Source organism: Pavona decussata, unplaced genomic scaffold, assembly GCF_977016875.1.
Source record: "Pavona decussata unplaced genomic scaffold, jaPavDecu1.1 SCAFFOLD_51, whole genome shotgun sequence".
Taxonomy (NCBI): domain Eukaryota; kingdom Metazoa; phylum Cnidaria; class Anthozoa; order Scleractinia; family Agariciidae; genus Pavona; species Pavona decussata.
Genome location: NW_028145473.1, coordinates 5,896,471 through 5,918,016, shown reverse-complemented (window position 1 = coordinate 5,918,016; position 21,546 = coordinate 5,896,471). Strand labels below are relative to the sequence as shown.

The 21,546-nt window shown below is 38.3% G+C and overlaps 1 protein-coding gene across 1 annotated transcript in view; it reads left to right on the top strand.

The window, feature by feature from the left end:
- Nucleotides 1-21,546, top strand: part of LOC146481246 (dynein axonemal heavy chain 7-like) — a 79,541-nt gene that overhangs the window by 35,463 nt on the left and 22,532 nt on the right. The window contains exons 31-59 of the mRNA XM_085108879.1: nucleotides 324-522; nucleotides 1,221-1,361; nucleotides 1,784-1,940; nucleotides 2,382-2,437; nucleotides 2,895-3,004; nucleotides 3,538-3,706; nucleotides 4,336-4,438; nucleotides 4,967-5,094; nucleotides 5,778-5,861; nucleotides 6,243-6,371; nucleotides 6,729-6,827; nucleotides 7,283-7,417; nucleotides 7,773-8,036; nucleotides 8,705-8,794; nucleotides 9,121-9,213; nucleotides 10,017-10,196; nucleotides 10,783-10,914; nucleotides 11,565-11,660; nucleotides 12,317-12,442; nucleotides 13,019-13,078; nucleotides 13,656-13,793; nucleotides 14,240-14,392; nucleotides 15,538-15,635; nucleotides 15,715-15,912; nucleotides 16,478-16,694; nucleotides 17,568-17,884; nucleotides 18,517-18,658; nucleotides 20,414-20,527; nucleotides 20,879-20,997. Coding sequence (XP_084965005.1) covers nucleotides 324-522; nucleotides 1,221-1,361; nucleotides 1,784-1,940; nucleotides 2,382-2,437; nucleotides 2,895-3,004; nucleotides 3,538-3,706; nucleotides 4,336-4,438; nucleotides 4,967-5,094; nucleotides 5,778-5,861; nucleotides 6,243-6,371; nucleotides 6,729-6,827; nucleotides 7,283-7,417; nucleotides 7,773-8,036; nucleotides 8,705-8,794; nucleotides 9,121-9,213; nucleotides 10,017-10,196; nucleotides 10,783-10,914; nucleotides 11,565-11,660; nucleotides 12,317-12,442; nucleotides 13,019-13,078; nucleotides 13,656-13,793; nucleotides 14,240-14,392; nucleotides 15,538-15,635; nucleotides 15,715-15,912; nucleotides 16,478-16,694; nucleotides 17,568-17,884; nucleotides 18,517-18,658; nucleotides 20,414-20,527; nucleotides 20,879-20,997 — 4,047 coding nt within the window. The remainder of the gene's footprint in view (nucleotides 1-323; nucleotides 523-1,220; nucleotides 1,362-1,783; nucleotides 1,941-2,381; nucleotides 2,438-2,894; nucleotides 3,005-3,537; nucleotides 3,707-4,335; nucleotides 4,439-4,966; nucleotides 5,095-5,777; nucleotides 5,862-6,242; nucleotides 6,372-6,728; nucleotides 6,828-7,282; nucleotides 7,418-7,772; nucleotides 8,037-8,704; nucleotides 8,795-9,120; nucleotides 9,214-10,016; nucleotides 10,197-10,782; nucleotides 10,915-11,564; nucleotides 11,661-12,316; nucleotides 12,443-13,018; nucleotides 13,079-13,655; nucleotides 13,794-14,239; nucleotides 14,393-15,537; nucleotides 15,636-15,714; nucleotides 15,913-16,477; nucleotides 16,695-17,567; nucleotides 17,885-18,516; nucleotides 18,659-20,413; nucleotides 20,528-20,878; nucleotides 20,998-21,546) is intronic.

Here is a 21,546-nt window from a genome sequence, read left to right as displayed (position 1 = left end):
AGTGTTTCTTGGTATATGCTCCTTCAGTTAGCAGCTGTTGCACGTATTCAACCTACATGTAGGACTTGACTTACTCAGTCTGTAAAAGGTCAATTTGCGTTCAGCATAACTGTTGTAAGTAAAGGGTTTCTATATGCTGAGTAACGTTCATGTTTCATGCAGGCATAACAACTTACTGCAACATGAATTAAGTAATCTGTTTACCTAATGTGTACTGGGAAGTCATTCTGGATGTTTTAACATTAAGAAATTACGTACACCATCTACAGACAAGGAGAGAGTTATGTAACTTTAGTTAAAAAGAACTGTTTTCATCACTCCAGAGTTCAACCTCACCTCAAGAAGTGCTTTGAAGGAATTGCCTCTTTGGAGTTTACCGACACACTGGACATTACCAGCATGAAGAGCTCAGAAGGGGAAGTTGTTCCACTAAAGGACACAATTTCTACAGCAAAGGCCAGAGGACAAGTAGAAAAATGGCTTCTGGAGCTACAGGAAGACATGATTGCTAGTATCAGAAAGGTCGGTAAAACTATATACATTTAAAAACAAACAAAAGTATGGCTCAGGACATGTAACCTACAGCTGGCAGCTTAAAAGTCACAACGTGCTACTTTGCTAGTGTCATAGATATGATATGCCCTGGGGGGTGGGGGGGAGGGACTCCACGTTAAAAGTGACAAAGAAGTGCAAATTGGATTGTTAATAAACACCTAAGAAATCCCTCAGACTTGAAGCAGAAGCCAAAAAAATCCCCTGAATCAAAATTAAGCCCCCAGAAAATCCCATGCTGATTTTTTGAACCATAGAAACACTCAGAAAAGATTAACATCTGCTTAACATACCATGACAGTTTTTTACCGCCAATCCTCACAATTTTTTGAATACCCAAGAAAATCCCCAGAAAAATACTAGTCAAAATTTTCTACTTAAAAAATCCTTTGCACCTCTCTGTCACGTTTAACCCAGAGTACCTCTTGGGATGATATTATAACTTTTTCTAGAAAAAGAAACTTCGACTTTGTCTGGTTCTTGATCAAACAAGTCTACATGGCAAAAAATGTGCAATTCTGAGTAAAAATCACTTTAATACAACAGTTTCCTACGAAACCCCTTGGTGTATAGTCAGGCTGAGAGACATACAGTGTATTGTCCTGTATCATGGGTGTTCACATCCTAAGAAAGTGCAAGCTGATTTCATCATAATAATTGTCTTTTAGGTCATCTTTGAAGCAATAGAAGCATATGAGAAGACTGAGCGCGTCAAGTGGGTGAGGGATTGGCCAGGACAGACAGTTCTTTGTGTGTCACAGCTCTATTGGACACTGGAGATACACAAAGCAATCAAAGGAGGTGCTCAGGTCAGTCAAATGCCTGAGTCATCAATAATCAGTATGTAACTGAAGGGAGAATTATAAGGCACTTGCAGTCTTTTGGCACAATGAAGTATATCCTGGACAGAGCTGGTCTGACACATATACACATCAGAAAATGCTTGTGACAAAGTTTATTAACAACAGCTATAGCTATTAAATTACACTGTCAGGAAAGAATTGTTTTTACTTATTAGCACAAAACAGTCTACGTTTGAACATTTTTTGAGAGAATAACACAAGTCTTATTTGGGAGCAGTTAATTTCAGTTGGCCATAAGGCAAAACTTGGTCCCTTCAGAAAATCAAGCAACCTACTCTTTTTCATCAGAGTATCTCAAACATATAACAAGTCTGAATAGTTATTTAAACATATAATGTCATCTTGTGATCAATAATTATTGTTTGCAGGCCTTAAATGATTACCTTCAGCTCAACAACAGGCAGATTGATGACATCGTTGCTCTTGTTCGTGGTAAACTCTCAAAGCAAAACAGAGCAACATTAGGAGCCTTGGTGGTGTTGGATGTCCATGCCAGAGATGTGCTGGCAAAACTTTGTCAACTGGGTAAGAAATTCACAACACTGTTGAACCCCTGTCAAGAAAGGTTGGTAACCACATTTTAGAAGAGCAGTTGCCTTGGAGCAGTGGCCACTTACCGGTAACAGGAGAGGTCTCTGTGTGTGATTTGACTGGAAAAGATAAAATTCAATATTTTCACCAGTAAGTGGTCACTACAAGAAATACTTTGTTATGCAAAAGTTTCAAAAAGTTCCTAAAAATTTTGTCATGTGGCGGTATTATGACATGCAGCATTGTTAATTAAACCAAAACAAACATTCTGCCCCACTGACATTAATTTTGTTCATATGATTGGACTGTTTTACTATAATTGAGTTATTATTCATGTGATTGCTCAATTCTGCTAGCTATTATGTTTACAGCTTAAAATTTGTTATTAACTGCAAAATGAAGTAATTTTTTGGCACTGTTGTCTTTGTATTGTAGGTGTTAAAAGAGAAGATGATTTTGAATGGTTGGCACAATTACGATACTACATAGAGGTACATCTACACTCAGTATATAATTTTTTATTGTTAAAACCCAACTACCGTATTTACACATATATAATTTGAACTTGTGTATAAAGTCAACTCCACTCAATATAATATTATATTACTATGATGAGCTGTACAAACTTTTTGTCAGTCATCTATCAACAAGTGCAACAACATCAACAACTTTTTTAACACTTGCTTTCCTGTAGTGAATAACATATAATAACCAATAACCAGCTACAGTATTTTGAGCATGTCATGTATAACAATAGCGACTTCGAAAATTTGCGGAAGATTCATTCAAGTTTCGTGTCCGATAATTGGGCTGTTTTTCACTACATTTGTTGAAATTCGCTCTCATTACTTCTGGACAGTACTGTATGCCGTGGTAGGGGCAAGTAGAAACATACTTAAACTTTTGTAATGTTATAGAGTTGTTGGCAATAATTTGTGTTGTTTTTAGGAGGAAAATGTGATGACGAGAATGATCAGTGCTCAGCTGGCTTATGGCTATGAGTATCTTGGTAACTCAGGACGTTTGGTTATCACTCCTCTTACCGACAGATGTTACAGGTAAATTGAATTTTACAGATTCATTTGATGATGCAGTTTAGTGACTTACAAGTACTTCCAGTCAAATTCTTATGTCAGAGAATAGTGTGACCCAATGACCAACTATTATACAAACTCTCAATCTGACTTGCTACTCAAGGGTGGCAAATGGACTCCCTGGGAACACAAACAAGGAAAATTGCTGAAATCACAATTAAACCAACTGGTTAGAAATAAACTGCTTTTACTTTATTAATAATTTATTGTTGAGTTGATCAGTCAGTCATGGGAATTTCAGTGGCTTCCAGAGAGTGGCTCTTTCATCCACTGTTTCCAAGTTGAATTGGATTTTGGGAATGTTGATTTTTGTGGAGGGGGGGATAACCGGAGTACCCAGAGAAAAACCCTTGGAGCAGGGACAAGAATTAACACAACAACCAATTCAACCCACATATGGCGTCAACACTGGGAATGCAACCAGGGTTGGTGAGAGGTAGTCCATAACAATTTTTCTGGGATATCCTGTTCATTCTTTGATAAAATTCATTATACAGGACTCTGTTTGGAGCTCTACAGCTGCACTTGGGAGGAGCCCCAGAAGGCCCTGCTGGTACAGGCAAGACTGAAACGACTAAGGACTTGGCGAAAGCTGTGGCAAAACAGTGTGTGGTGTTCAACTGCTCTGATGGGTTGGACTACATTGCACTGGGAAAATTCTTCAAGGTAACAATGCTGACTTGTCTATTTAATTGATAATGGAAATCAGTTATAATATTTATTTTATTATAGGATGTTAACGTAAAGTTTTAGCTCCACAGACGATCAATCACAGATGTGAGAGTTTTAAACACTTTTAACCCTGTCAAGAGCCACAAGTTTTATTTTAATAAAGATTTACATGTGTTAGTAATAGTTTATAGTTCAAACCATTGTTTTAAGTACTATTTCTTTTATTACTTTTAACTTTGTCATGTAACGATGAGAACGCATTGTAGTTTTTTATTGTTATATCTTACTTTAATAGTTTACTTTTCCTCTATTACACGACCCCACAAGCTGTAAGCTAAAGTAAGGAGGTTGTTAACGGATTGTACTGTTGACATACTAATCTATTATATTGAGAGAAAACAACCTTAATTTGTTCCCTGAGGATAAGGCATTAATTTTGTCTGATACCATTATTGTTATATCAACTGATAAAGAGTGGTAGTATTGACTCGCAAAGTATAAGTGCTTGAAACCAGTGCCAACCACTTTAAAGTGGAATATAGACGTTTGAAAATGTTTCCTGTCGATCTATAAAACACAGGAAGCTTAACAGGTGCATGATTGCTTTTTCATTTTATTCACAGGGTTTGGCATCATGTGGGGCATGGTCCTGCTTTGATGAATTTAACCGCATTGACCTGGAAGTGTTGTCAGTGGTTGCACAGCAAATCCTTACAATCCAAATGGGTAGGACATTCTTTGTGCTGTATTATTTTTATTTACCATTTTAAGATGAAGTACCTCTGGTTTTATTTGGTTCTGGCTAAAACTGTAGCTTACTAGTGTTTAAGCTGCCTGAATGATACTGTTATGGTATATTGGTGTCTAAGTAATCCTGCTCCAGCGTATTCATGTTTGTGAGAAATTTGTTAAGCGCTCTACAATACATAACAGAAATACCAGACACAATTCTGGCTTAAATCTGCCTAAATGCAGGTTGGCTGCCAGCCAGTGGTCTTTTGCTTTTTGGGTTGCTAAGCTATACAATGATTTGCCAATGGATATCAAATCTGTAAATAGTACTACTGTTTTTAAAAAGAGGCTCACTAGTTATTTCAGATAGTTGACTTGTATTCCTTGTTTTATGCTACAGACTTAATATTAGCTATATTTATTTATTTATATATTTATTTATTTTTTTTTATAATTATGGTAAAATAGCGCTGTATGATTGAGCTAAAATTATATAAAGTATATGGATTGTTGTTGTTTCAGGTATCAACTCAGGATCAGACACGCTTTTGTTTGAAGGAACAGAACTCAAGTTAGACCCCACTTGTGCTACGTTTATCACCATGAACCCAGGCTATGCTGGCAGATCAGAGTTACCTGACAATCTCAAGGTACAGTATTGATCACCATGTTGTGTTCACACATATAAAGGTAAAGTCACATTAGGATCCTACGTGACCCACACAGCCGGAGTTTATCCCAGTGTTTGTAGCATAAAACAAGTAGGAAAAATTGCTACTCCCCCATGGATGGGATGCTAGTCCATCGCAGGGTTACCCCCACCAGTATGTCACCTGTACCCATTTATAAACCTGGGCCCGGTTGTTTTAAAACTGATTAACGCTAACCCATGATTAAAAGTTAACCAAAGTTTTCATCTCGTTCATTAAAAGTGGTTTAAGCTCATGTTAAAGACAAGTTGATGTCAAAACTGAGTGACAAAACTCTTTGGTGGAAGCTTCAATGATTAGTCATTAAACTATATAAGAATCAAAGTTCACGTCAATCCAGGATTTGTTTAATTGACCTTTAAACAAATGGGCCCTCCTCAGTGAAGAGAGACTTTGTGGAGTACAGATTCAGGCCAGCCTATGGAACCAACACAACAATGCAAAGACCAACCTAGCCTCAAACCACCGATTGATCGTCTTACTGAAAGTTCTACTAAAAGTCTAATGTGCCAACAACTACTCCACCGTGTCCCCACTTATGTTCACACATAGCAAGTATAATTAATGTCTTTGCTTTTTTCAACATTATTTACACTATATTTCCTTATTTTTTCTTTATACAGGCTTTGTTCAGAACTGTGGCCATGATGGTACCAGATTATGCGCTGATTGCTGAAATTTCACTCTACTCATATGGCTTTGTTAATGTAAGTCATCATTACCTTACCTTATATTGCGGTATATATACTACTACAAAATAAATTTATATTACCATTACTCCACAAGCGTGCATTGGATATAAGATGGCAGATAGTGGACAAGGTACCAAATTGGCTGTAATCATCCCATATCTAACAAGCAGAAGTGTAATCATTGTTTTAAAAAACTGCAAAGAAATATTTTGCTTGATGTTAATGCTAATTTATTTTGCAAGCAATACCAGAAGATGATTTATCAGCCATAATCTCGGGCATGGTATAATGCTGATATTCCATGGCTGCTTAGCCAATCAAAACTCTGGAATTGCCTTATCCAGTGATCCAGTTTTTAATCATTGTTGATATCTCTGTGTTACCTTTTTCATTCAGGCCCGTCCCCTTGCTGTGAAGATTGTTACCACATACACTCTGTGTTCAGAGCAGCTGTCTTCTCAGCATCACTATGACTATGGCATGAGAGCTGTCAAGTCTGTGCTTACTGCTGCAGGAAATTTGAAGGTAATGATTAAGCTGATTATAGTTTATCTTTCAATGTGGTCACTTAGAAAGTGGTTATTTAGATCCTGGTGTTTCAAGCGCTTAGTATTAATCTTCATTTTATAACAAGGATTCAGTGCTATGCCATAGAAAAGTCCCAAATTACTTTGCAAAGGACACAGCAGAATGCAACAATACCACTTTCGTATGTGAAGCATTAACTTAAATGTCTTTTCCTCCCCTGTTTTGCTCCATGGGCGTATTTGGCGCACCTTACATGATGTTCTGTATCCAGCCATGTGAGAGTAAAACTTGCAATGAGATGACACTGTTACGACTTCTCATCTGTTTTCAAAAATGTTCATTCTCCATTTGTAGTTGAAATACCCAGAAGAAAATGAAGACATACTGATGTTACGGTCTATCAATGATGTGAATCTACCCAAATTCTTGGCACACGACTTACCATTATTTGAGGTATGTAAAGAACTGGAACACTGTTATGTTGCTTGAATTCCTTTAGCTCTGAAATTCAAAATGCCACAAGTATTGTCAGCTCTTTCACTTCAAAACTGAGAGCATTCCTCTTGACGTAAACCTAACGTATAACTTTTTTTTTCTTTTTCACTTTTCGATTTTCCACTTCTTTTTAGCCTAATTATAATTTAAACATATAGGTAATTTAAATTAATGTCTTAGCTCTGTTCTATTTCTACTCTGCCATTGATTTTGTCATTATTCTACTGTTAAACTGTGAATAATATATAATAGAGGGAGTCCATTATTTAAAAGCCTTGTGGTTTCTCAAGGGCTTCCTAGCCACCTTTATTTTATAATTATTACACTTGTATTTTCATTTATAATGCCAACAATAAACTTGAACTTGAGATTGACCAGAAAATGAATGATTCTTACATATTGTTATTTCGTAGGGAATCACATCGGACTTGTTTCCTGGTGTCAAGCTGCCTAAACCCGATTACACCATTTTGACAAATGCTGTTCAAGAAAACTGCAAGGCAATGAATCTGCAAATGGTAGACCAGTTCCTCACCAAGATAATACAGGTCAGTTAATGAATTTGTGGCATATATGAATATATCATTAGGTGTCACTACGTGTATTAAAACACAGTCATAATTTCTAAGTACTGTAAGTAATGTCTACAGGAGGAGATGTGTAACACACAAGGAGAGAGGGAGTAATAACTATAGAAAACCAGTTGTCATATCACAGGAAACGAGAGGAACATAATGTCGTGAAAACATTTCACATCCTTACATCGGTAGCAAAGACGCTCACCTTTTTCACCTTTTTGCCAAACCAGTCCAGGTGTGCTTTCCGTTTAGCGAAAATTTTCGGTTAAACCGGTTAAAATGAAAGTGGAAGTTCAACATTGTAAAACTGTTCTTTGTTTGGTAGATCTACGAAATGATGATTGTTCGTCATGGCTTCATGATTGTCGGGGAACCGTTTGGTGGCAAGACATGTGCTTATCGTGTGCTGGCTCGTGCTCTCAGTGATGTCGCAGAGAAAGGCTTGATGGAGGAAAACAAAGTACAGACGGTGATCATTAACCCTAAAGCTATCACTATGGGACAATTGTACGGACAATTTGATCCAGTGTCCCATGAATGGTCAGACGGAGTGCTAGCTGTCAATTACAGAGCATTTGCTACATCAACGGTAAGTATTAACCGTGAAAGTCTCAACAAGTGCGGCTGCTGTTACCGGGTTAAACAAAATTGGCCAATCAGATTGCAGGACAAGAACATTGAATTTCAACCAAAGCTGACTGAACCAATCCCGAGTAGACGGAAACAACAGTTAAAACCTAAAATTTGGAATTATTCACTGTTCCTATCATAATGTGATCTGATTGTCTGTACTCTTATAGACAATAGCTGCGAGTCAATCAGAGCGGGGGAATTTTGACACTTATCGTAAAACTGACAATAACTGGTCTGAACACATCTCAAACTTGGTTTAAGAACTAGTTTTCATTCATATGCAAACAGAACTAATTTTCATATCAAAAGTTTTGCACTTAGCCTCGCTTTCATAGTGAGTTTCACAGCAACTCGGAAATGGCCTATTGGTTGACAACGGCATAACAAGAACCAAAGCAAACGCAAACCTACTAGGAGACTTGAAAACTAGTCTGTAGTATTATTTGTTCTAAACACGCCCCAACTAGAAGTCCTGTATATAAAGTCCTTGCTCCGCCTCGACTAGCCTGAGCTATTTGTGGGGCAAGCAAGCCACTACTTAGTAATACGTTATTTTCTGAAAATACACATTGATTGTGGTTGAGCTGTGAAACACACCTCACCCTTGCCTCTCTGTTATGACAGACTCCGGACCGCAAATGGCTGATCTTTGATGGACCTGTTGACGCTGTGTGGATTGAAAACATGAACACTGTGCTGGATGACAACAAAAAGGTACAAAATGTTCGGTATTCATGGAGGCAAATATTTGGCTATTTTTTTTGTTTTGTTTAGGCTTTATCGCTTTGGCCGAGAATATCGCAGGCTTTACTACCAAGAATGCCGTGGAATATTTCCTTTTTTGTACGTTGATTTACTCATCAAACGACATTCATATTTATTATTCATCAGTACTAGTAAAACAATTATTCTGCTCAATGTTACGGAATATCCCTTGGGTTTTGCCTAATCGGCCTCCGGCCTCGTCAGCTAAGTATCAGGTGATATATTCCGCGCGATTTCGCAGGATAAATTGTTGATTATTTATCTGTTTTTTTCAGCTTTGTTTGAACAGTGGAGAAATCATCCAGCTGGCCTCAACCACCAACTTGATATTTGAGCCAATGGACTTGGAGGTCGCTTCTCCAGCCACTGTAAGTAAGAACTGCAAACAGGTGGTAGACGATTTATTTTAAGTTGTGTGTGCTGCTCTGGATGCAAGATGGTGAAATGGTTTAAAATCGTTTTGCCTAGGTCTCTGTCGTTACGTTCTGCCGTAAGATATAATCACGTTCGAGTATAAGTGGCCCCACGGCTGGAGCTTCATGCTCTAGCATGAAGCAACTAGGAATATTGCTACTCCCCCCTGGATAGGATGCTAGTCCATCGCAGGATACCCAGCATGAAGTGACAAGGAGTATAACTAATCCCCCCCCACCCCCTGGAAGGGATGGTAGTCCATCTCAGGGGTACCCCCAGCGGTATGTTGCCAGTACCCATTTATAAACTTGTGTGAAGAGAGACAATGTGGAGCAAAGTTTCGGCCATAAGGGTGGATGCTTATTCGAGGTGGGCACTAATTTGAGGCTGGGCGCTTATTATTTTCCCAAAATTTTCCGCAAGCGAGGGCATTTTTTGAGAATAACAAAACAAGGGATAACGAGTTTATTTCGCTTCAACAAGACATAACAAAGTGCAAAAGCTTGCATGAACAAGCCATAAAATTATAAAAGTTCATTGACTACCGTATCTAATTTTGGCACACAACTGAATCTCCTCTTAATTCACGCTAAGCTAGTACAGAAATGTTTTTTGTTGGGAGGGGGTGGGCTGGGCGCTTATTCGAAGGTGGGCTGTTAATCGAACAAATACATTGCTTCGTTTGGTTTATACTTAGAGCTCATGTTGATCTAATTATAGGTCATTCTCGTGTTATAATTTGTCCTAACTGTTGTAGGTGAGTCGATGTGGTATGATCTACATGGAACCTCACATGCTCGGATGGAAACCGCTGTTAGTATCATGGCTCAGTACTCTGCCTAAGACACTAAATGAAGAGAACCTTGAACTCATTAAAGACCTGTTTGACAGGATGGAAGAAGCACTGCTTCAGTTTGTTCGCAAAGGAGGATTCAAGGTAACTCCTCTTCCAAATTTTGAACTTTCCGCTGAGCAATACTGCGTCAACAAAGTCTGTATGGTAACTAGCTCCTGTAGGTAACTAGTTTTCCTGTAGCATCCAAACTTAAGAAATTGGAATGTCATAGGTTCGGCCCTGTTGGGAGAATTCTGATTTTTTTATGGAGTATTTCTGTGTCAATGACTGAAAAATATCTCTATCAAAGGAAAATCGTTTTGGAATTGCCAGTAAATCCCACAGATATAACATCTTCGTTAACACAAGTGTGACATGGAGCCAACATGACCTGAATAACTGATGAGGTTTGGCTGAGACCAAGCAGTGAAACCAAACTATTAGGAGAATTAAAATTGCTAAAAAGGGGCTTAAATGTGATCTAAAAAAAACTTTAAAAAAGTTTTTCCCAATTTTCGAACCGTATCTCTGGTCCTTCTTCGGGGGACAATGAATCTGAAATTCAAAATCACTGCTTTATATTTCGGCTCCCAAGAGATCTTAACAACGGCACATATGCCGTATTAGGAGAATTTCAAGCTCTTTTTTTAAGAACTTCAAAGTCAATTTATCATTTTTGTTTCTGTAGGAACTGTCCCCCACCAACGATACTAACATGGTGAGATCCCACATGAATCTCATGGACACCTTGATGGATGAGTTCCATGAGGAACAGAAGTTCAAAGAGCTCAATGAAAGAGAAGTCGCTGCATGGCTGGAGGTACCACCGACATCTGAGAATGTTTTCAGTTATATTTGCATTTTAAAGAGAATAATTATGCCAGCTATTTTACCTACACTTTGAAAAGCCAAAAGTCACGCTTAACCCAATGGAAATCTAAAAATAGAAGTTCATTTTTGTCAAAAATTAGTAATGTAGTGCACTGAAACTTTTAGCAAACGTCTTTGGCTGTAGATGAACAAGATGGAAGTGGATTGTAACTTGAAAAATTGGCCAACGTTTTCAAATTTTACATTGGATAAAATAATCAGTAGCGCTCCTTTTTCTTCAATGATTTACTTGGTGTCACATGAGCATTGTGCTCATAAGAAAGGATACATATTTTCAAAATTTAGAATAATTTATCAAAACACCAGGCAAATTCCCGTGACAGAGTCCTATTTTGTTAAAAAGCAGTATACGCTAAAACTATTAGCGTTGAAAAAATTGGTCAACGTTTTCAAGTTCTGTAAAAAAAGTAACCATCAAGGCTCCTTCCTTTTAGAATTCACTAAAATTCTTCGTCTTGGTGTTGTATGAGCATTTTGCTCAGGTGAAAGAGTACGTAATCACAATTTTATGATAATTTCAACACAACACTAGCAAAATCCCCTAATGTTATCACTTCCACTGTTTCTGTGTTCTCTTAGTGCATCTTCCTTTTCTCCTGTGTTTGGTCTCTTGGTGCCTCCATCGATGCACGTGGAAGAAAGGATTTTGACAAAGTGCTAAGAGAAATTGTTGAGGTAAGTATGAGCAGTGGGTCACTTTGTAACCTACATTGAAGTTTTGTTTGCATGTTATCTGCCCTGTTGTAATTTTTAAGCGTAGATGTTGAAGTGATAGCCAAATTCAATTTGTGCCAGGATTCCAATATGTCATAAGTTTGTTGTTGGATCTTGTCTGCTCCGAGGATTTCTCTCCTATGCCCACTGAGTAAGTTGTTCAAAGCTCGATTAAACTAATCCTATTCTGGTTTAATGACCAATCATTAAGGTTCTGCCAAAGATTTTTGTCCCTCATTTTTGAGTTAGACTTTTCTTTAGCATGAGCTTAAAATTAGCTTTCAAAAACCACTTTTAATGAACGAGATGAAAACCTCGGTTAAGTTTTAATCGTGGATTAGCTCTAATCGGCTTTCGAACAACCGGGCCCTGGTTTCCAGAATTCTTAATTGATGTAGTTTACAAGGGCTACAAATCTGAGTATGAATTTTAGCCGTTTAAAAATTAAGATGATTTCTATGTTTTAGGTTAGTAAATCAATTCACAACGTTCCCAGGTTTCGTCTTAATACTTAGTTTAGCACTTAGTTCGATCGCATTATTGAGTTGAATAGATGGATGATATGAAGAACATAACAACATGACGCCAACGTAAAATTCGTTATTATATTTTAACAGGGTCCCTTGTCACTTGAAAGCAAGAGCAAGTATCACATTTTGGAGATTGTCGATCCTCCTCCACGCCCTTTCCTGTGCCCCTTCCCCAGCAAGGGAATGGTGTATGACTACCGCTTCATCAAAGAGGTAAACAAGCAACCTATGAATTAAGCCGTGAGTTCCTGAAGAAACTTTGATGCTGAATCGTTAGTGAAGTGCAGCAAATAAATTTGATATCAAGTGAGTCGAAAGAATAAATTGTCCAACGTAAACAGATTCAAAAGCTGACGTTCCGAGCTATTGCCCTTCGTTAGAGCGAATCAAAGGATTATTGTTTGTAAGTAGTTTATATATCAGAAGAAAGAGTTACGCAACCAACCAACCAAACGCCTGGGATGACTTTGTTGTGCAATGAAGTGGTTTTTAATTGAGTGTCTGTTTGCTTTGATTTTGCTTTACTGCGCTCTGTGATTAACTAGCAAAACTCGCGCCACTTGCCCAACCAATGAGAAGCAAAGCCAAAAATCATGACTTGCTCGCACGCTTTTCCCGCCCTTTACACCGGTTACATGTAGTTGCGTGGAGTTCTGATTGGTTCATTGCTCTGTTTACGTCTATTTTGATTGGTTGAAGTGATTACTTTGCGGTTGGTTTTACGACTTCTTTCAAAAACCGTTCTAATAGGATAATAAAGGACTGTTGATTGATTGTCCTCTTCTGTAGGGCATGGGCAAGTGGGAACTGTGGACTGAGGAAATCAAAGACGCTCCTCCTATTCCTAAGGTGAGTTACTGTTCAGTTTAGCTACATGGGAAGAAATCCCTCATTCTCATATTGGATGTCTTGTGTAAAAGTTTGGAAAAGTCGTGAATTAGGGACATTCCTCTAAAGTAGAACTGACAATAGGATTTTTGTTAAAAATTTCGTCAAGTTGCTAACATATATATCTTTTACTCCAAAATCTGAATAAAAAAATGAGATCACAATACTCGTTCTTAATAAACCAAGTATTACAATTTGGTAATGTACTCATTTTTAAAGGAAAAGTGTGATAGGCGTTGCCAACAACAGGAATAGTCAACTGCCCATTTCATATTATTTTATTGCTCTACTCAAATTATATTGAATAGCAAGTTTGTTTGAAAACTATTCCTCACCAGTACTACTGAGAAATTCAACAAAATTTTCTAATTCGTCTTGATTTAGATTTTTTTTTCCAAGAAACTTCGACTTAACCATCATGCGCGATAGGGTTGCGCACTACAAAACGGAGGAATAACCTTAAATACCTGTGAAAAATTGAGAAACCAGTCAGCGAGATGTGCAAAGTTTTGATGTCGATGTTAACTTCAATCTGCAGGAGATGGCGTTTAACGAGATCATTGTGCCTACTGTGGATACAGTGCGGTACACATTCCTGATGGAGCAGCTGGTGTCGCACCAGAAGTCATGTCTGTTTGTTGGACCCACAGGGACTGGCAAATCCGTGTACATCACGGTAAGTACACTGCACTGAGTCGAGTACTTTGATAGGAATTAGAGTTTTCAGTGAGAGCTAGTGATCGGCAAAATTAACTATCCGCTTCATGCTTACCTTATTATAGGAAAGTAATGCGAATTTGAAAAATTCGCGTGAATTTAAGTCGCGGTAATTTCTTGTTAACGTTCATTCCCGCGACCTTAATTCCCATTATTCCCCCCCCCCCCCCCCCACCAAATTCTCGATAAACTCCACAAAGGAAAAAGCATTGTTTTATCAGGGTGGAAACCCGTCGGTATCATTGACCCTGTGAAGAACGCTCGAAGAGGCCAAATTCCTTTACTTAACCCTTACGTTTAGGGACAATTGTTTGCATTCGGAGAGAGGGTCAAATCAATGACTAGCACGCTGCTCTTGGAATCCTTTAGCCATAAGTTTACTTATTACGTATTTTTCTCGAACAGAACTTCCTTTTGAAGAAGCTCTCGGACACTTACAAGCCATTGCTGATCAATTTCTCGGCCCAGACCACAGCTAAACAGACTCAAGACATCATCATGTCTAAACTGGACAAGCGACGAAAAGGAGTGTTTGGACCTCCACTGGGCAAGAAAACGGTGCGACACAAAAGCATTTTGCTGTTATGGGTTTCTTGTAGTTAAGATTGACTTTACATGAGATTTTGAGTGTTGAGGTATTTGATAAAAGAGTTGCAGCGGTTACCAATAACACGCGACTTACCATCTTAAAAAAAAATCGGATAAAGTTACGTTTTGGTGGACGTCAATCAAAGAAAAGCCGTTGAAATTATTTTGAATTCTGACAAGATTCCAAGGTAACCCGGCAAGAAACTAAGAATTTTACCTCGCTTAGAGAAGGCAAACTTTTTAGCCAGTTTAAGGGAAAATTAAAGGTATTTTTGAATTAAAAATTTTAATTTTCACAGTACGTGATAATTTGCTCACTTGCACGCCTCGCTGATTTGCAAAATTATTACGGGTAGCGATTTAAAATATTAAAAAAAAAAATAATACGGTTTCGTCTAAACAATGCCCATCCTTTTAAATAAACTGGCTTGGAAATCAACTTTCATAAAGTTTAAGATAGCACTGCCAATTTCTTGGTTCTGTTGCGCTGATATGTTCTATGAATTGAAAATAATTTCAACGGCTTTTCTCTGATTGACGTCCACCAAAACGCAACTTTATCGGAGTCTTTTGAAGGCGATAGGTCGCGTGTTATTGGTAACCGCTGTAAGAATTAATTGCACCCGACGAGAACATTCAAGCATTAAAATGTTGTCTCTTGTAGTCCTTTTCGTTGTGTCGCCTTTTTAAAAACAAATTTGTTTGAGCTAACGAAGGTTGAGTTGTCAGGATTCTTTACCTAAAAAATTTGAATCGCAAAACAATTTTACAGAACGGAATCTTAGCCCCAAATTTCCGCGTTTGTTCAGCTGTTGGCTTTCCGAAATGCTACCCGGCCTTATATCGCACTTTAGACAAATTTGCCCCTTTGAAAACGAAAAAGAATTAGTATTTTCAGTGTTAAAAAAATATTGAGACTATAACATTTCGTTGAAGAATTCAACCCGAAATTCTGAGGCGAGTAACACCTTCCTAACATTCCCTTGGGTTCCCTTAAAGAAATGGATACAAACGTTTGATTTTTACATGGATTAAGTATCTTTGAGTCAGGTTATTCAGGGTTTCATATTTTTTATGTGATTGTCATAGAAAACTGTAGTCAAATGTGTTTTCAGGTTGTGTTTGTTGATGATTTGAACATGCCGGCCCGTGAAGTGTATGGTGCCCAGCCTCCAATCGAGCTGCTCCGTCAGTGGATGGACCACTGGAACTGGTAAATGACTCTTCTTGTAAGACATTCACCATATAATCCCTATTGATGTTGACGAAATTATTTTGCTGCGATGTTGCAGGTATGACCTGAAGGACACATCTCCGATTCATTTGGTTGATATTCAGATGGTCGGTGCCATGGGTCCCCCAGGGGGAGGGCGGAACCCTGTCACACCTCGCTTCCTACGTCACTTCAACACCATCAGCATCACCACATTCGATGACAGCACCATGACGAAAATATTTGGCAGGATCATGGAATGGCATTTAACCACAAGGTAAGCCCATGCAATAATTTATTGAATGTATTTGGGCATTGCAATCAATTCTTAGCTTGTTTCAAAGCAGATTATAGTCTTACTGGTTTCCAGGTAAGAATGTAAGTGCTGGGCTCAATTCAGTAAATTAAACTTTAACACTTGTAGTTTACAAGCTGGGCCATTTTGTTTTACATGCCCACACAAAAAGAAACTCAATGAAAAGTGCAAAAAGGAGTTTAATAATGTTTATTGAATTCATTTTCTGCATGAGTTTGAAATAACCAGATATGTTAGTCACAAGTGTAGGCGTTCTATTAAATTGGCCCTGGTGTGAAGGAATCAGGATATAAATTAAGTCGTGTTCCCTTGTATAGCGAGTCTAGTCTTTTCGTTCCACTTCCTGGGTTGTTTTACAGGGTAAAATCTTATTATTAATGATTTGAAAAGGGAATCTAGGGTGGTATAAGCGAATAAGAGAGAAAGGTGAATTGTTTTAACTTTTTATGTTAAAACTCAGCAAGTTTTAGAGAATTGCCATCATGTTTTTTCTCGCGGGAACTTATTACTGCACGTCAAATTTCAGGGGATTTTCCAAAGAATATCTTGCTGTTGGTGAATTGCTGGTGAGCAGTACTTTAGAAGTGTACAAGAATGCCATGACGAATCTTTTACCCACACCGGCAAAGTCACACTACTTGTTTAACTTGAGAGACTTCGCTCGTGTCATTCAAGGCACACTGCTCTCCACTCCTGACATCATTGAAGATGCTGATAATCTCAAGCGTCTCTGGAGTCATGAGGTTTGTAATTTAACCTGTAAAACGTGTTGCTTAGAGCGGTTTTCAGTGGAGTGTCGAAACTAATTTCGCGTTTGCTTTGGTTTTGCTTCTCTGCGGTCTATGATTGGTTGGCAAAGTCCGCGCCATTTTCTCAACCAATGAGAAGCCCAGAACCAATCGTGTCTTAGCCGCGCGCGTTTTCCCGCGCTTGGCGACGGTTACATGTATTTGTTTCGAATTCTGATTGGCTTATAGGGCTGTTTACATCTGTTAGGATTCGATTTTTCGACACTCATTCGTCGCTTATGTGAGAAGGGTGGTTAACTCATTAAGGTAGCTGGCACGCTTTCCAGCACTTAATTTTTGACGGAACAATACTAGCACTCTTTACATGAAAACTGGTATCCAACAAATGCCTTATTATTGGTGAACAAGTTGTAGTTGTTTACTCGACCATATAGGTTACCATAACAACAATACAACCTGTTACAGTCGAACCTCGATTTAACAAACCTCTATATAACGAAGTCCTCAGTATGACAAACGATATTCTCCAGCCCGGCCTTTTAAAATGTATGGAACAGAACCGCGATATAACGAACCAATTTCCCTAGTCCCTTGGTACTTCGTTAAATCGAGGTTCCACAGTAAAAACAGCTCTGAATTTAGGTTTAAGTGATTGTAACTACAGAACTAGCTCGGTGATCCCCAATTTTACTATAGAATTGTAATCAGCATGTCAAGACGCAACTCTTTTTACACTAAACAAAATTGTCAGGGGAAAGTTCGATCCTACCCAAAAATTAATTTAACACTTTATATAGAATTAAAATTAAATTCCCCGCAAAACTTTCATGGTGAACTGTATTCCTAATGGAGTGTTTTTGTTGGTAGGTTTACCGTGTGTATTATGATCGCCTGGTGGATGATAGTGATCGGAAGTGGCTGTACAACTTCATGCGTGAGATGAGCAAGCCTCATCTTGGTGTAGAGTTTGACAAGCTGTTTGAACGACTGGATTCCAATCAGGACGGGCGAGTGGAGGAGGATGACCTAAGAAGCTTGATCTATTGTGATTTCACTGATCCTAAAGCTGATCCAAAGCCGTATGTGGAGGTGAAGGATTTGGACAAACTGCGCACTGTAGTGGAGACATATTTGGATGAGTTTAACAACATGAGCAAGAAGCCTATGAACTTGGTTTTGTTCAGGTAAGACGGCAAAACGTTTAGTTAATGACAATAAAGCATGGAATAAAGCGTGAGCGATAACAAGTGTTTATGTGATGAGGGTGGACAAATGCCACCGCGAAGTAATATATCAAACACTCGAAAGTGTGTTTCATCAGATATCCGAACACTGAGAAGTAGGTTGAAAAAAAGAGGCGCAGCCAAGTTTTTTTTAAGCGACTTCAAGGTGTTTGGATATCTGATGAAACACACTTTCGAGTGTTTGATATGGCTTCTCAAATGATCAGTAATTCTTGGATAAATTCAAGCCTAAAGTTGGCAAAATTTTATGGTAATTAGGAATTAATGAGTTTGAAAATTCAGTATGGAGCACAAGAACAGACCGCAAAAACTGAAAGCTACCCCCTCCCCCCGAAATTAAAAGTCAATCCGAAAATTGATTGGGTGGGGTGGGGGGGGGGGGGGGGCTGGAGAGGGAAAGAAAGAAAAGTGTTGTTTGGATTGAGTGTCTGAAGTCTTTTTGGACTTGTTGCACAGTAGCAACATGATCTGAAAGAAACGTCAAACCTGACTTTTTCAGGCTTTCTGAGGCTGCGGAAGTTTCTTGCTCTTGTGGGATCTTTTATTTATAACACACCATGTATGTTTTGCAGGTTTGCCATTGAGCACGTGTCTCGTATCTCCCGTGTAATCAAACAGCCTCGTGGTCACTGTCTGTTGGTTGGTGTTGGTGGCAGCGGAAGGCAGAGTCTGACTAGGCTGGCCGCACATATGGCCGATTACGACTTGTTCCAGGTAAACATTCTTTGAATTGCCATGGTTCATCATAGTTGGCGTTTATTGTAGGGCATAGAAATCGCTTTAAAACTAAAAATGACCTACTTTTGTGCACCATTTTTATCCCAGCGAAACATTTTTGCAAACCAGCAGACGTCAATATGAATTATAACATAGCGAGTAAATTCGTGTAATCAAATTCAATTGCGCGCGCGTGGTTCATATTCCCATTGTGCACGCTGATGACGTCAGCAAACAAATGCCTCGAGAAAAAAAAATTTCTCCGTGAGTGACTTTGGCATTTTGCATTCAAAAGCGGGAAAAAACTTCAGCAAAAAGTTTAACTACAGATGACAACAAGCGAACCAGCTGATGAAGAAGATCTGCCTACTTTTTCTTTGGGTTTGGAGTTTTTAACTCCCCCCCAAAAAAACCCTGTAAAAGGAAAAAAGAGAACAAGCAAGGCCCGTGTCATCGTGTCTCGCAAAACTATTAATTTTCAGACACGAATTTCGCTTTCTCTGAGGGAAAACACACTTTTTCGAAACGATAAACTGAAAGAAAAACTGCTGAGGAATGCTCGACAGTTTCAATAGTGGAAATCCGATAATAAATGGCGAAGAAATTGTGTTTCAAGGACAAATTGTCGTCTTATCCAGCCGACGAACAAGCGGACATCTCAGATCATTATTTAAGCCACGGACTCTTTTGGTAATGTTCGAGTACTTGTGGGAATCCAATTCACAAGAAATGACTGGTTTGATTGTGAATTTGTACTTAAATACTTTTCCAATAATTGACCGATTCTTGGCATTCCTAACAGTTTTTTTGCGCAATTTGCAGAAACCGTGTTCCGCACTGTTCGATAAATCCACATCAAAATGGACTTGCAGTTCCTTCAAATCGCTTGCGCGTTTATCGTCTCGGATTAAAAATTGTACGCCTTTGCCTTTTAGAGCAAAGACTTATCTGAATAAATTTTTCATTTAGGAAAGCTTCAGGTGTCTATTTTCTTTCTATTTCCATTGATGAAACGTGACAATTGCGTAAATCTTGCGAAAACAAACACATGTCCTCGCGAGCGGAAAGAATTATCCCATGTAACGCGAGGATCAAATTTTCAAGTTTGTTTTTTGGAAAACTTTCAAATGGCAACCAGTGTATTTTGTTCGATAAGTAGAAACTTTAACTAGTTTAGACAAAAGGGGTGTTGCTTTTTTTACCCTGTAAGTTGTTTATTTTTACTGAACATGGGGTTGTTTACTACCAATTTGCACATTGGGTGAATGCTTGGAAAACCTCTGGTCAACTTAGAATCAACGGTTACACTACCGTGTTAAAAATGTTTTAAAACAATTGGTTAATGAGTCAGCTGTGCGTTCATCGAGATATGAAGCACTTGGGAAGTTGGAGAGCACTCAAGAAGCTAGATTTGCTCTCGGCTACGTCAAACGTTTTTTAAGTTGCGATCCATTCTAACCCAGTCTAATTATAACTAGAGAAACTTGTCGGCATTTGTTTTGGTGCACTTCGGTGGTAATTATAACAATTTAATTGGAACAACATTTTCAAGTTTATGCTAATAAAAAACAGTTTCTGGCTTTTAAATGACACCAAATCCACGTAACACGTCCAGTTTAAAAACGTAATAAACTTCCCTCTGCATTGTTTTGTGATCTGTTCATTACTTCCTTGTATGCTTCATAACAGCACACTATACAACATTTCTCGTTGTGGGTAATGATTCACTTCCATCCATAATGTATACTTCAGGTTGAAATTGGCAAAGGATACACCTCAAACGAGTGGCGTGAAGACTTGAAGGCGATCCTTAGAAAGACAGCTGAAGGTGACATGAATGGAGTGTTCCTATTCACTGACACACAGGTAAAGAAAGTCAGCACATTTTCTGTTAGTTTTTTGTTTATTATTATTATCACCATCATCATCATCATCATTATTTTGTCTTCATCAATTGTCTTGTTAGGTAGATACTGGTGTGCGTGTTTTTTGTCTCTTTTCTCTGTGTTTTCCAGCCACAGATTATTGTAATTTATTTCATATAAAATGGTTTCCTTGTTCTTTAACTCTCAAGTTATTTTTGGAAGCCAATACCCCTTTTTCTATTTCATTTTCTATTTTATGTCATTTCAGCCGTAGTGCGCTGTAAGGGTAAAATAAAGCTGTTGTTAAAATTGTTGCATCTCTGTTAATTGCCTAACTACATTACCCTGGCAGATTAAAGAGGAATCGTTCTTGGAGGATGTGAACAACTTGTTGAACGCTGGTGAGGTGCCTAACTTGTTCCCTTTGGATGAGAAACAGGAGATTTGTGAAAAGATGAGAGTATTGGACAGGTACGAATTCCATTGATATGTGATATCATTTCTGAATGTCCATAGATATGGACCAGACAGCTAGAAGATGAATTCTGTTAATACATAGTCAGATTCTTCGAACGTTACATGACCGTGCGCTGTGTCGCTCTTTAACGTTTCTTAATTAATTGTAAATCAAGAACATTGTACCCACTTCATATAATCCGAAATGATCTATAACACTCCATGTAAACACACTCAATGTATAACAGAGGATACAACAATATCGAGGTCCAGAGGACACAAACAACAGAAATGAATAAACACGATAATTCAGTTATCTTTATTGGTTTTCTCTTAGCCTTATTGTCAAGCTGAATTTTGATATATTGAAAGAAGCCTATTGGTAATTCATATAACACTCGATCATACACCTCTGGAAACTTTTACGTCCAAAATTCTAGGCAATACTGTGGAATGAGATACCGCGTCGTATAAGAGATTTACCTAAGAAAGAATTTAAAGGAGAAATTCGCCGGCTTCTCCTCAATATTCTGATAAATGAAAATGACTATGATATTGAAACAC